Source organism: Engystomops pustulosus, chromosome 2 (assembly GCF_040894005.1).
Source record: "Engystomops pustulosus chromosome 2, aEngPut4.maternal, whole genome shotgun sequence".
NCBI lineage: Eukaryota > Metazoa > Chordata > Amphibia > Anura > Leptodactylidae > Engystomops > Engystomops pustulosus.
The window spans coordinates 192,863,381-192,878,907 of NC_092412.1; the positions used below are offsets into that span (position 1 = coordinate 192,863,381).

General features: G+C 38.7%; 1 protein-coding gene and 1 long non-coding RNA gene across 2 annotated transcripts in view; one reads left to right on the forward strand and one right to left on the reverse strand.

The window, feature by feature from the left end:
* Positions 1-3,400, reverse strand: part of AMPD1 (adenosine monophosphate deaminase 1) — a 46,774-nt gene extending 43,374 nt beyond the window's left edge. The window contains exon 1 of the mRNA XM_072137669.1: positions 3,296-3,400. Coding sequence (XP_071993770.1) covers positions 3,296-3,311 — 16 coding nt within the window. The 5' untranslated portion in view covers positions 3,312-3,400. The remainder of the gene's footprint in view (positions 1-3,295) is intronic.
* The window catches only part of LOC140119053 (uncharacterized), a 50,304-nt gene that overhangs the window by 12,963 nt on the left and 21,814 nt on the right, over positions 1-15,527 (forward strand). The gene's annotated exons all lie outside the window — the stretch shown is intronic.

The following is a 15,527-nucleotide window of genomic DNA, read 5'->3' on the forward strand; positions in this document are numbered from 1 at the left end:
CTGCCTTGGACTACAGGAGGAGTGAGAAGGTGTGGACAGGATCATCTTTAGAGCTCCTGCTTTAGGTCCCCTGATACTTCTTCTTCAGGGGTCCCTGGAGGAAAGCTGCAATCCAAATGTCTCATGCTCTCTATTGTATTGGTGTCCTCAGGACGCAAATGCAATTGAAACATGTGATACAGCAGAGATCAAAGGGTTACTGCTCAAATTGTCATGTTAGCACTTTGCGACATAAAAGTGGGTTTTGGTTGTAGTTTTGGCACTCTGTATCTAAAAGGTTCACCATCACTGGTATAGGGGTATATCCAGCATATGATTTATTATAAGCTTATAATATATTGAATGGTGTAGCTAGGGCCCAGGCACACCTGGGGCAGATTTATCAAGCTGTCTAAAAGTCAGAATATTTCTAGTTGTCCATGGCTACCAATCACAGCTCCTCTTTAAAATATTCATGAGCAGTCCAAGCTGTGCACAGAAAAATTGCATAATACGTCCCCCAGAGATTTGGTCAGTGGGTCAAATTTAAAAGATAAGAACCGCCCTATCCCCATGCACTATTCTATATTCTATGTTTTACAATATACTGCTTTATACTACTGTTAGTCATGTACTTTCTATGATTGTACCCATTCATTGTCTTTCCAGCTTCGCCTGTGGTTGTCAGGCATGTTACGTACAATGTAATATATGTGTCTAAAAATCCAATAAAATGTTGTTTAAAAAAAAAAAATATTCATGAGAACTGGTAAAATGAAAGCTGAGCTGTGATTGGTTGCCAAGGGCAACTAGAAATGTTCGGACTTTCAGACAGTTTGATAAATCTGTCCCATTATGATTTTTCATAAAGGTAATCCCTGACTGGTTTATTTTTTCTTATTATTTCCTTACTTTTATCTTTATTTTGTTTCACAATGTTTTTATCAAAGTTTTACATTTTCAAGGTTAGGTACAGAAGAAAAAATAAGGGAATCGTATGATTTTTACATATCAGCTATTGTGACATAGCTGGGCTATCAATATCGCTGAGTTAATACAAATCACCCGCTGAAAAGATTTTAGCAATGTAACATATTATAACACAAATAAAATACAGGAGGGGGAAGGGTAGACATTTAGAAAAAAAAATGGAAGTGAGAAGGGGGTCTCTTGTGGGCTCTCGTGTTCAGCTCTTAACATTAGTTTGTGTTCAATCATGTCTAAGGGGACTTTGAACTTCTTCCAGGAGGTGGCTATAGCTATCTTGGCTGCTAGAAAGAAGAATGACAGGAATCTCCTGGCAGGGGCTGAAATGTCGGGGATCCTTTCATTCAACAAGGCTTGGCTAGGAGATGTCAGGTTTATCATGGTTATAGAATACAGCATAATAGATTTGCATCTCCAGAATCTTTGGATCCTAGGGCATTCCCACCAAATGTGAAAGTGCTTGGGGGAGTATGTGGGACAGCCTGAGCAATACGGACTGCGACTAGTTACCATCGCAGTAAGACTTTGTATTTCGCCTCTACCAGAGCCATATTGATGGAAACTTTTGCCATATTTTCAGCCATATTCTGCCATTCTCGTAAGGAAAAGGACTTATCTAAGTCTCTTTCCCATGCTAACATGTAGCCAAGTGTCCCATTCTGGTCATTAATAAATTGATAAATATTGAAAAGAGAAGAGTGTGAGGCTTCACATTATATATCAAGAAATCAGAGTAGAATTAGGAAATGATTTAATATCCTGCCCCTCACACTTACACACACATTATTAAAAAAAATGTTGTAAAGCGAACAACCCTTGTCAGGGAGATCTCAATGTCCTTCGTTATGTGGTTATGGACATACATGTACAATGATGGGCATGTTTCCCATATGTTGTCACAAATACGTATACGCTCACCTTTATTTGCCACCGCTGAGGATTTTGCAAGCATTTATGGCCATATAATATCCATATGACAGCCGCTCTCTGCGACTCGGAGAACATCATAGAATAGGTTTTGAGACAAAATTTTTACCCCGCACTTTCCAAACTACAGTTATTAACCACTATATACAGGAGCCATTGTCTGCTGTTGCTGTGGCAGTTGGAAGCTAAGCCGTGAATGTCTGAGGTAAAATGTTCCAGTTGCCCATGGAAACCAATCAGAGATCATCTGTAATTTTATAAACTGCTATGTAAAAATGAAACTTGAGCTCTGATTGGTTTCCATGGCCAAGTAGAGCAATTCTGCACTTCTGCTAAATCTCCCCAGACAAAGTGACAGAGTAGACGGTCAGAAACAGTCACTCAAAGAGACAGTCAGTTACAGTCACTTAAAGAAACGGTGAAAGACAGAGAAGGTAAGAGACAGAGACATTTAGTGACAGTCACTGAAAGAGACAGTCAGAGACAGTCACTGAAAGAGGCGGCCATAGACAGTCACTCAAAGAGACTTTCATTGTCAGTCACTCAAAGAGACGGGGAAAGACAGAATGTCAGAGATGGTCAGAGGCAGTCAGTGAAAGAGTCGGTCAGAGACAGTCAATTAAAGAGACGGTCAGAGACAGTCACTGCAAGAGACGGTCAGAGACAGTCACTGCAAGAGATGGTCAGAGACAATCACTGAAAGAGACGGTCAGAGACAGTCAGAGAGAGATAGATACATATACAATTTATTTTGTTAACCAATTCTGTTTTGTTACAGCTAAGAGCGGTTATTTCCTATCCTGGACAGTGCCGGGATCTACAGCTTGTATAAAGTAATACCAAGGTTGCTTTGTGTAAACCATCACCGAGTTGATGAGACCAATATTCTCATTTTCGGTACACAGTGCTGTACTAATGTAACTACTGATGGGTTGATCCTATAAGCGCCTTAGCAGCGGTTCTCTTAACAAATCATTATCACATGTATTTCCAAAGTACAGCAGACATAGACACAAGAAATTTGGATAAAGAACCCTGTTTTTGGTGTGTTATTTTCTTACACATTACATCTTGAAAAAAAAGACTGAAATATGTGAAAACAGAATAGAGATTAAAAAAATCATATTTTTTCACTGGACAACATGAGCCGAAACTGAAGCTTTAATGCTACATATACTTTACATAGACAATGCAACAATATAAACCGGATACATACACAACTATTGAAACCATGCAGTGCATTAGCTCATCCTGCACTGCTTCTCTGCCTGCGCTGGGATGATGATTCCCATCCAAGATACCATGTAATAACACAAGGGTGACCCATATTGGTGGTTCTACACATGACTGACTATTTACAACATACATTGGACATTGCTTAGGTATGCACACGAAAACTTACTAGCTGCTTTGGACATTTTGGTGTCAGATCTTCACAGCACAGGAGGATAAATGGACAAGACAGCTAGCTGGTACTGGCTATGAGTGTCAAACTGCTAGTGTGAGCAGTCTCCTTTTGCAGTAATGTGATCTATACACTTTAAAAGGATAGGAAGCTATTTCCAGCATGAGGGTATAAAGTAGTTGCCAGAGAAGCAGATGCAATGAAATTCACTCCCTAGCAGAGAATTATGTACAAAGCTGCAATGTAATTCTTTGGATTATATATTATTATTATTCATAGTACAGGCAGTACATTTAGTGTTAAAGGAGTTGTCCAGGCCTTGGGGGATTTTAATGAAGAGCAAATGATCAGATCATTGAGGGTTGGACGGTGATCCTAATGTTCTTAGCATGTCGAGAGGCAATACTTTACAGTGGACAGTGCAGGATGAAGTCTCCATTCACTGAAACGTATGCAAAATACTGCAGCTTAGCTCAGTTGTCATTCACAAAAACATACTTAAACAATAAAAAACTTTCTTAAATAAAAAAAATAATAATAATTAGTCTAGTAAATTAGCAATTACACATATAACATATGTTGACACACTTTCATTGTCCAGAAAGAAACAATCCTCTTTTGGTATAATTTATTTGGTAGCAATTTATCCTTTAATAATGTTGTTTTCAAAACATTTCAAAAAGGTTTGTTAAGCCTAAACTGAAAATGTACATCCACTATGAATGACTAATGTAGACGAAAACATATGCAGCTTGATCTATGAAATAATTATTCACCAAGTGTCCAGTTAATGGTTGTTTGTCCATCAACCTACTTCCAGGTGATATGTGTATTCACCCTTAGGGTGATGCCACCACACAAGGCATTTTTAAACCGTTTTTGGTCCATTTTTATGCAGTCCGTTAAAAACGCATACGTTTTCAAAATGCATACGTTTTTGGCAGGTTTTAGCAATTATCTTAATTAAAACTGGTCAAAAACGGATGAGTTTTCAAAAAACGCATGTTTTTTTGGACGGACTGTTTAAAAATGGACCAAAAACTGGTTCAAAGCGCCATGTGTGGCATCACCCTTAGTGTTAAACCTTCTGAAAATTTTGTCCAAGACCAAGACTCTGACTAGCGTAAGGACATTCCCAGAAGTAGAAACTTGTTTCACCAGTTTCCCCGTTGTAATAAAATGTAAAATAACAAACCGCTTATTTATAAGAGAAGTAGGATAGAGCCATGGTGGAAAGGACTGACCTATAATTGTTAAGGACACTAGGATTGACAGAGAATACTCAAAGCATTTTTGATGATTGTCCATAGCGTTTCTCAGGGCCGGATTAAGGATGGTGGGGGCCCCTGGGTGCAAACTGGTGGAGGCCCTTCCAACAATGTTTTTGGAAGTATATAGCCTGCCAGCCCCCTCTAGTATATAGCCTGCAGCCCCCTGTAGTATACAGCCACCAGCCTCCTGTAGCATACAGCCCCCAGCAGAATTTAGCCGCCAGTCCCCTGTAGAAAATAGCCACAAAATAATAAACTTCTTGCTTACCTCGCCTTCCCTTCCAGTGATCCCACAACGCTGGCTCTTCTTTGCTCTTTAGGCAGCCGCCAGCCACTGAAGACACAGCTGCCATCGCTGGGGGAGATCGCCGATGCACTGTTTTGGCAGCAGTATGTAGTGATCGGACGCCGACAGCGTGACGTCATCACCCATCACAACCTGCTGCCGCCAAAACAGTGCATCGGCGAACTCCCCCAGCGATGGCAGCTGTGTTTCACTGACATAGCTGATATCCTAGACATCTATGTGCGATGCGGGCGGCCACGGGCTGCTGCAGTGTGCCGCCCGCAGTTGCTGACTGTCCGAAACTGGTGGGGGCCCCTTAAAAAATGAAAGTGGTGGGGGCCCTGGGGCTAGAGCCCCAGGAGCCCCTCCTTTAATCCGGCCCTGGCGTTTCTATATATTCAGGTACGAAGGAAAGACATAACAAATATGTGGCTAGTCAAATATTATACTTATCTTCCCAGGTACAATATGTTTTATGTGCAGTAAAAGACCTTCTGTATGGTTTTTTTGAGCGCTTAACCCTTCATTATATAAAAAATTTGAAAAACAAATCAGGACTAATTTGGTAGATTTACTAGTCACTCATCCCCGTCTTAAAATAAAAACTAATTTGAGACCAAAAATGTCAAGAAAGGAAAGATTTGCAAGTCCTGCGCGTTTCACAGCGTCTGCCCTGCATATTTGGTGGTCCTGTGCTAAATCTCTAGATACAACGGGCGATAATACATACCCTGGTTTTGTGGACAAGAACAGTATGTTAAATAAACATTAGAGACAGACAAATGGTCAGGCAAAATTGGATCAAAACCAAGATGGTGGCAAGGTACAAAATCATAAGGCAATAGAACAGTTGAAGGTATAAGTGTCAGAAACACAACAAAAATACAGTAGAGTATACAGATAACCAGAGCCATAAAACGTGTTTAACAAACACTGAATTAACTCATCTGTGAGTTATAATTAAGTGCCTGGATGCGCCCCACTAGCTGAATGGTTTGGTCATCTGTAACTCCGTACTGGCACCTGTGACACAACCCCAGCTCAGAGTGGCAGCAAGATATCAGTCACTCAGCCCTCTGCAGAGTTTACACTTGGATGTGGTACTCATCCAGCAGAACTCAAACTGTATTTTTAATTCACTTGACAAGTGGACATGATTTAGTGGATCGAGAGATTTATTGCAACAAAATGTTCCACATTGCACATTTTGGAGTGAAAGTCTTAATCAAAGTAAAACAACCAATAAATGGTATATACTTAGACTCGACAATTTTAAAATGTTTGATTTATCATTCCAATTCATACACTTATAAATCTATGGCATTTTCAAACTGCCTAAATATATACTTTCTAAGTACTTTCTAAATGTTAGCCTTTGGGGAAATTCAAGGCTCTAAGATCCCAACCCATGATTTTATAATAAATAGTCCCTCTATATAATGTCCCCAAACTGTTAGCTATGGTTTTTCTGATTTCTGAGCTATTGTTCTCCTAGATATTTTCCATGAGCTCAGACAAACTTAAAGGGGATGTGTCACTACTTTTTATTAAAACCAGATATGAAATGTATCACTTTTAAATTTTCAGATTTTTTTTTTGCTTCCATTCTCTGTCCAGGTGACAGTCCGGTGATGTATATGAGGTGACCCCACAGAATTAGCAAGTGTCAGTCTATTATTAAGCCAGGGTCAGGGTGATAATTTCAGGATATAATACCTTATATTAAATATAGATTGTGACATAGAAAAAAATCATCAAAAATAATTATAAATATATTTGTAACATTAAAATTGGTTAAAAAATAGACCATTTTCTGGTAACACCTTTACTTTAAATTCTACTGAAATAACTCGGCATTTCAGATATGTGACCATCTTTAAGACAAACATCCTAGGTTTAAAGGTCACTAGGCTCTTCCATATAATACATTCTATTTCTAATGTTTGTCTACAAAGACTACATGTTATTCCACTGTTAGCAACAGCTGAAGGTGAACTGTTAGTCTTGGTGGATCACAGGAAAGCTCTGCTGTAAAACTATGGGGGACATGTATCATAGTTTTTTTTTTCTTTGGTGAATTTTTGAGCCATTTGGTAGCTCTTTTTTGCGCCTACTTGTGATACATGTTAAGTTTTGCCTATCCTAGCAGGTGCAGATTTTGGTTTCTTTTTGAGACTTTTTGTTGCAAATGTCTCAAATCCACATGGACAAAAGTCATGTGAGAGGGTTATATACAGGAGTGGACACTACTGTTAATTTAGGATTTGCGACTGTGTCCTGCATTTTTAAGCACTGACGACATATGAGACTGTGGTCACACGTTGCATTTTAGTTGCGTTTTGAAACACATTACAACAGCTGCGGAGGTGATTTGCCTAATTACATTACTATTAACATTTGCATTTCCAAAATGCAGAGTTTTGTAAACAGAACAACTCTCCTCATCTGTTGTAATGTGTTTCAAATTAAAACGAAACGTGTAACCGCACCCTGAGAAATAACCAATACATTTTTAAAAATGTAAATGCAAAAATTTTCAAAAAAGAGGTTAATTTTAAATTTTAAATATTTAAAGCATGTCAAATAATTCCAATTTACATGTTAAAATAGGGTCCATGAAAAAAGTCCTTCCCTTGTACCTGCACTGGACCAGGTGCAGATTTGCGGCTAAAAAGTCGCAAAAATAAGCAAAAAAAAAGTGATACATAAGTGAAAAGTCGCACGGAACATCTGGAAAACAAAGATACATAAGGCAATGCACAAGGTGCAGACCAAGGTGCACTTGAAAAATGTCAACAAAAGTCGCAGTGAAAAGTCACAAAAATGACAAAAATGAGAGACGTTAACTAGCAGAAATAAAGCTACATGTCCCCCTATATGAATAATAAAAGGTTTCAATTGGTTGTAATGGTCCCAGCTGAAGAACCTACATGTCTTTCAGACACTCAGTGGCAGAAAAACTAATATTCTCCAGTAGACATTGCAAACTTTTTCTAGACAGTCTTCAAATAATAATAATAATACTCTTTATTCATATAGATCCCTCATATTCCGTAGCGCTTCATATGGGACATATACAAATATAATATTACATTACATAGTAAAAACAGTCAAATGGAACAATCGGATTGAGGGCCCTGCTCACAAGAGCTTACAGTCTATGTAAATGTGTCAATTTATCATAGTGGCTGATGCTGAAGATAAATCTGGTGCATCTTTAGAATAGTCTACACTTGCACCATCTGTTTGATGGCTTAATTCCTGCATTTCGTTTGGGTGCATCGTAATTGTCCTTTATCCAGTAAGCCCTACTTTGTCAGACTAGACTGAAAAGTTGTCTAAACATTATGGAAATCACTTTAAGGGATGGGGGAAACAGGAAGGCTGGGGAGTTACGAGCAAGTTGATCTGCCAATGGTCCAGATACCCAGTTCCAGCGGTGGCTTTGGAGGTGTGTTTCCCAAAAAAATACATAATACAACACTCCCTACACTGCAACTAATGAACAAGGTATGGAAAGTCTTTAAGGACCTCACTCAACTCAGCGGCTTGACAAAATATAGTCCTTTACGGAGTAATCCTAACTTGCCGGAAACGTTCCGATTAGAGGGCTTTTCTCCATGGGAAAGACAAGGGATAGTATCGATATCACAAATAGGTGAGGATTTTGGTATTACAAATAGGCATTTCTACCGATACTGAATAAATTCCTATCCGATCTAGTATACTGATGACATATATACTAGAGAGGGAAGATACAGCTGGTTTGATATAATTCGTATATTCCTGGTTGGTGGGAAAATATCTGGACCAGTTCCTGTATGGCTCTCTCGTTAAATGGGAGGTAGATGTGGGCCCCATAGATGACGATGAATGGAGGAACGCCTTGGAAGTGGTTCCCCTGTTATCTCCCAGGGAGGGACAATGTATGTCCCAATTGTTTATGATTTACAGAGTCTACAGAACTCCGCTCATACTGCATAAACCATCCAGGCCTTCCATCGGGAGCATTGTTGTCTTTTAGGCAAGGGTTATCGTACCTATTAGCTAGTGCGAATAGTAGGGTCTCTTAAGAAGCTAATAATACAAGGGACATCACCATATAGGGCCTAGAACCTGGTTGACCCTATAACGGCTGTAAGTGGGGAGAGACACCGGAAAGTGGAGGTAGCTGGCTGCGACCAGCTGGGAGGGGGGGGGGGGGGGAGTCATGGGCTATGTTGTGTCTATCATGCCGGATGTTCTGCTGGCTTATTGTTTCCTGTCCTTGTGTACCAATTGTGTAATTGTATGTGCTGTCTATGTGCAATTTACTCTTACAACTGTTAATAAAAATGTTTTGATAAAAAAAAAATTACGGAAATATCTACAGATTTATGGCAACAGACAATAGTAAGTCTGCCCTTGTATTTTGCAGAATGATTTTTCCAGTTTCATGCAGTACATGTTAAATTCAAAATAACATTTAAATAAATGGATTCCGGTTAAATGTGTTCCTGAATAGGGAGACGTTTCATACTTCTTCATGCCCATAGTTACTCTAGAAGTATACTGTTATATTCTGACACGTAAGGCTAGTTTCACATGATATATAACAGGCTTTCACATCATTTATTTTCTATAAGTTCTTTGTACACGCCAGGAAGTTCCCGATGTATTCTCAGTATACTGTGGAAAACATAGGATGGAAAGGCACAGCAAGCTACGTCTGTCCATCCTGCTCCCTCCTGCTGAGCGTCGTATATGCTCAGTGGTGGCCAATGGAGGAAATGGGAGGTGTAAGCTCAGGGAGGTCCCTAGTGATGTGACTCTTCTTATATGGTGGAAACACTAAGGGAAACAACCCTGATCATGAACAGCAGGCAATCACAAGCTGCTGCCGATGTTCACACCTCCTGCTGTCAGGTGGAGGAACAGGAAGACATATCCCACTGTATGTAAATACGGTGGCATTCACCGAACACATATTTTTACAACATATATATATAATCCTTAAGAAAGAGGCAGCACTCCGTATAGGGTGAAGCGGGTTGAATCTTTATTCCATCAGTGCCGCCTCTTTCCTAAGGATTAGATTGTGTGTAACCCTGGCCAAGGGACCCACTGTGAGTTGTGCTACTCTGGATTTTTCTAATATATATATATATACATATATATTTAGTTTACTTTTTGGTTAATCATTCCTTATGTTTAGTAGAGATACTGTCAGTTATGAAATTATATAAAAGACTGGAGAAAATTACAATGCACAGTTCCAAACATTTCCAAAAAGTAATGTAAGGAAATAAGATCACAAACTTTTAACAAGTACCGTAATAGGTTAGTTTCACAATGACTTTTTTTTTTTTACATCACTGATTTTTAACGGAACCCATTGTGGCTTATGGACACATATGGGTTATCTCTTCCTAGTTTCAGTAATTTTTCACACTTCAGGTTTTTTTTTTCCCGCTGATCCAACATTGGCAGTTAACACAAATAGAACAGGTTCTACATTCACCACTGATCAGTAAAAAAAAATAAATAAAATGTGAAAAGGCCCATTGAAAAGAATGCTTCAGTAAGGCATCATTGAAAAATCACTAAAGCCAGGAAGAGAAAACCAATTTGTATAACCTAGAATGGGGATGAGTGAAAAATCACTGATGAGAAAAAGCACCAATGTGAGTCTACTCTAAGAGCTCTTTCACATTACAGTTGGGGCTCAGCTTCAGTTAGTTGCGCATCAGTTGAGTTTTGTCTCCATTTTTCTTCCAAATAAAATTGGAGGTTTTTTTTAGCACACCCATAGACTTCTATTGCCTTCCGTGATCCGCATCCATGAAAAAATAGGACATATTTCATAATTTTTTCCATGGACAACAGATCATTGAAAATACAAGCCAATGCGAAAACACCCATAGAAATCAATGGCTTTGTGGAAATCACTGAAGCACGGACATTAAAACCAACGCCAATGTTAAAGATCAGTAACATATTATCGTATTGTGGGCACTTCATATACAGCTAATTGCTCTGATGCACCTAAAACAAAGAAAAAAGTAATTAATAGGACTTGTTTAGCAGAAGCTATTTTGGGGATTTGATCTTTAGCAGCAATACTTAGCCAAACTTTCACATTACATGTCTTGTGTCAAAACTGTATACAGAACACGAGAAGGAAAGAAGTTGCTGACCCCTTAGAGCTATCTGACCTTAATAGAAGCATGGAAAGAGAAGATCGTTATTATTATATATTGTATCAGGAGTTCAGTGCTACACAAAAGTAATGGCATCAGAACCAGGTCCTGCCAGGCATCTAGCTATGAAGGATCTCAATGAAGCTGACGGAAATCGGCGAGTGCTGTGTTCAGCTCCATAGAGAAGAATAGTGCAGAACGGTCATGCGCGGCAGTGTGCTCCATTACTCTCCGGGAGCGATGAGGGGTCAAACTGAGGTACTTGGGCCCCCACTTTCTTGTGATCCAAGAACCCCACGATCAGAAAGTTAGTCCCTATCCTGTGAATAGGGTCTAACTCGGTTCGTGGGACAACCCCTTTAAGTTGGATTTGTATGCAAGTCAGAACTGTATATTTTAGAGCTCTAACCCCGGACAAATTGTTTTTGGTCTCTATGACTATTGGATTTTTAAAAATGTTGGATTGTCATAAGAACCAGGATTAACAATAAAGCTTAATTGCAGACACATTTGATAACTGTTACAGCTGTTTATTGTAGCCTAGGACTAAAGTACAATAAATTACCAATATCTAGAGGTCCGTTAGTAACTAGGGTTAATTTTTTAAGTAAGGGAGCCCCTGTATCAGTACTGTATACGCTGTGGATTCTCATGCCTAAAATCTGCATCAGATATGTATTATGATGTACTTTAGCAATAAAAAAAAATAGAAGAAGCCGAGGGTACTTGGCGAAACGTTCATTGGGAGTACTTAGTGCCCGAGTCAATGCAGGAATAGTCTCTCTTAGGCACAGCTAAGTTAGCATTGACACTTACCCTAGATACAAACTACTCCCAACTTTCCCTCTCAGTGTTGCTCACAAACAGAGCGCCTACTGAACCTCTGTTCTACGTGATAAAATCATGTGAGCAGCACCAGTGCAGCTAACAGCAGCGTTTGCCTAGTGGTTACCATTGTGGCGGGAACTCTTTTTAAGGGGTTGTCCACTTTCAGCAAATAATTGATACGGTTTGTGTACGGAAGTTATACAATTTTCCATATACTTTGTCTCATTTCCTCACTGTTTGAGATCTTTGGTTGCTTTCCTGCTATAGAAAGCTTCTATGTTTACTTCCAGTGGACTGAAATCTTTCCATGGTCACACAGGTGCACAGCTTGTTAGTATAACAGAGTAACCAGAGCTGTGTGATATAACGAACCTGTGTGACCATGGACAGATCTCTGTCCACTGGAAATAAACAATGAAGTTTTCTATAGAATGACAGCAAGCAGAAGTCTAGAAACCATGAGGAATTGAGACAAACTATATTGGAAAATTGCATAACTTTTCCTTTCACGGACCATAACAATTAGTTGGTGAAAGTGGACAACCCCTTTAAGCCAGTGAAGAATTGGAACTGAGCACAGAGTGAATTACTGATGAGCTCAGCTGTGGTACATATCACAGCTGTTAAAAAGCCTCAGGCTAGTCACTCATCCAACCACTGTTCATGCAGAATAATGTTGTTCCCTCTCAAATGAAAAATAATAAAGAGGGAACTATATATTTGTTGTTCCTCACAACATATCAGAGAATTCTATGCTTAACTTTGCGTTTTTGATGGATTTCAGTTTTTTTGTTACCAAATCATAATGATGAAGATAGATCCCACGTAATCCATACGTGTGCCTGCCCCTTAACCCCATTTTTTGTGTTCTGACATGCGTCGCTTTGTATGGTTATAACTTTTCAACACTTAAAATTTGCTTTGATGAGATTTTTTTCCCCACATGTTGTACTTCATTTTAGTGGTAAATTTTGGCCGATATTTTTTTTTTTTGTAAACAAACACAAAAACGTATGAATTTTTTTAAATTCAAAATCATTGTGTTTTCAGGCATATAGATTTACCACCTAAATAAGTTGCTGAATTACATTTCCCATATTACATCTTAAACGTCGGGATAATTTATTTTGTGGTCACACGGCTAACAAATCGAATATAGGTTTAACGTATTTTCAGTATTTACTATTTTGGGGATAAATACTGTTTTGAATAAAATTTTAAATATTTAGCATTAAAACCACCCTACATAATTAACCCATTTTCAAATCTGCACCCCTCAAACTATCAGAAACAACCGACTAGCTATATACTGGCTGTGACCAGTACATTTCCTACCCCCTAGGCTTATACCTTGAGTCAATAGGTTTTCCCAATATTTTGTGCCAAAATTAGGTACCTTGGCTCATACTCGGGTCGGCTTATATTTGAGTATATATTGGAAAGGAAATTAAAAAAAAATACATCTCTGACACATACCGTACCATTATTAACCCCTTCCTGACATTTGACGTAATAGTACTGCATGGCGGGAGGTGCGTTCCCGCAAAATGCAGAACTATTACGTCAAACTTCTGGCCCCGGCTCCTGAACGGAGCCGGGGCCAGAAGCTGCGGGTGTCGGCTATATATTATAGCTGACACCCGGCTCTAACACCCGCGATCGGGTTAGGGGCATTTGACAAGAATCGGACACCCCCCCCTTCCCACCTCCCCCGCGGCACTTACCAGGGGGGTCCGCTGCTCCGATCGTCCTTCCTGTAGCCGGGTCCCTGTCTACTGGCAGGACCCGGCTGTAACACACTGAGCATGCGCAGCATGCTCAGTGTGTTACATTATTACACTGTGTAAGGTGAAGAATAGCTTGAACAAGTGATCAGTGGATCGCTTGTTCAAGCTAACCTGTAAAAGTAAATTTAAAAAAGTTAAAAACATTAAAATAATTTTTTAATAAAAATTAAATAAAGTTAAGGTCCCCTAAACACAAATATTCCCTATATACATGCAATAAAGTGAAAAAAAAAACCACAAAAATCGGCAAAAAACCCTACATATTTGGTATCGCTGCGTCCGTAACAATCCGTACAATAACTCAGAAACATTATTGGGCCCGCTCTGTGAACGGCGTAAAAACAAAAACACGCAAAACTCGCCATAAATGTACATTTTTCATAAAATCTGTTCACAAAAATGTTCTAAAAAGTGTTCAAAAAAAGTTGTGCGCCAAAATGGTACCACTTAAAAGGACAACTCAACACGTAAAAAATAAGCCCCAAACCAGCTCTGTCAACCAAAAACTATTATAGTTACGTCTCTGAAAAGATGGTGATGCAAAAACAAATGAGATTTCCTCTATATTAGTTTTCCCCGTAAAATTGTAAAAATAAATGAAAAACTATATAAATGAGGTATCACCGTAATCGTAGTGATCTGTAGAATAAAGATAACATAGTATTTTTAGTGTACGGTGTACGACCCCCAAAAAATACAAAAAGAAAGGAAACCGAAATTGACAATTTTCTTTTCACCCAAACATTCAAGAGTTAATAAAATCTCATCAATAAGCTAATGACCCACTAAAATGAAATATTTGTAAAGTGCATCTCATGTCGCAAAAAATAAGCCCTTATATGTCCAAATTGCAATAATATGTCCAAAAAAATAAAGATTGCATAGCCAATAAAAAGTGACAATGCATAATCTGCTCTGAATGGCGCAGCTTCCCTTCAACGCTCTGGCCTGTACACATACAGCAGGTTACCACCACATATGGGGTATTGTTATATGCGGGAGGGATTGGGTATCAAATTTTGTGGAGAGTTGGTATTTTATCCACTGAGAATTTGTACATTTTTTGAAAAACACATTAATTTAGCCAAAAAAAAAAAAAAGTACTTTCAAAATAGTATACGATTTTGTTTTAACCCCTGTAAAACAATTAAAGGGTTAACAAACTTCATAAAAGTTGTTTTATGTACGTTGAGGGGTGTAGTTTCTATAATGGGGTTTTACTTTTATTTAGGCCTCTCCAAGTGACTTGAGCAGGTCCCTCAAAAGCAGGATTTTGCATTTTTTATGAAAATGTGAAAAATCCCACCTAACGTTCAAAGCCCCATAACATCCTACAAGAGTATGCATAAAAAACCATGTCCACATAAAGTAGACATTCAGTGGATGTTAGTGATAACGTTTTTTTTGCTGTTATAACTATATGTGGAAAAAGTAGAACATTTTAAAGTTCAAAAATCTTTCAAAATTTTCACCAAATATCTGATTTTCTAATAAATGCTAAACATACCACCAAAATTTTTCACTTAACATGAAGTACAATGTGTCACGAGAAAACAATTTTAAAATCACTTGGATATGTTAAAGCGTTTCAAAGTTATAACCACTTATAGTGACACAGGGCAGATTTGAAAAAATGGGCCGTGTCAGGAAGGTGAAAAGTGGCTTCAGCGTTAAGGGGTTAATGTGAAAAGAATTTGACAGGAGGTCATTGGCCCTAGCAGCATACACAGCCCACATTTGGTCTTCTAAGCCTCGGCCCAAACTCATATGTAGTAGTTTCCCACTGGCTTTTTGTTTCCACATCAGTGATCTGTATGTTCCGATGTCATTTTTTACTTTTCTTTTTCAGTTTTGATATGCTGTGATGGTACGTTACTA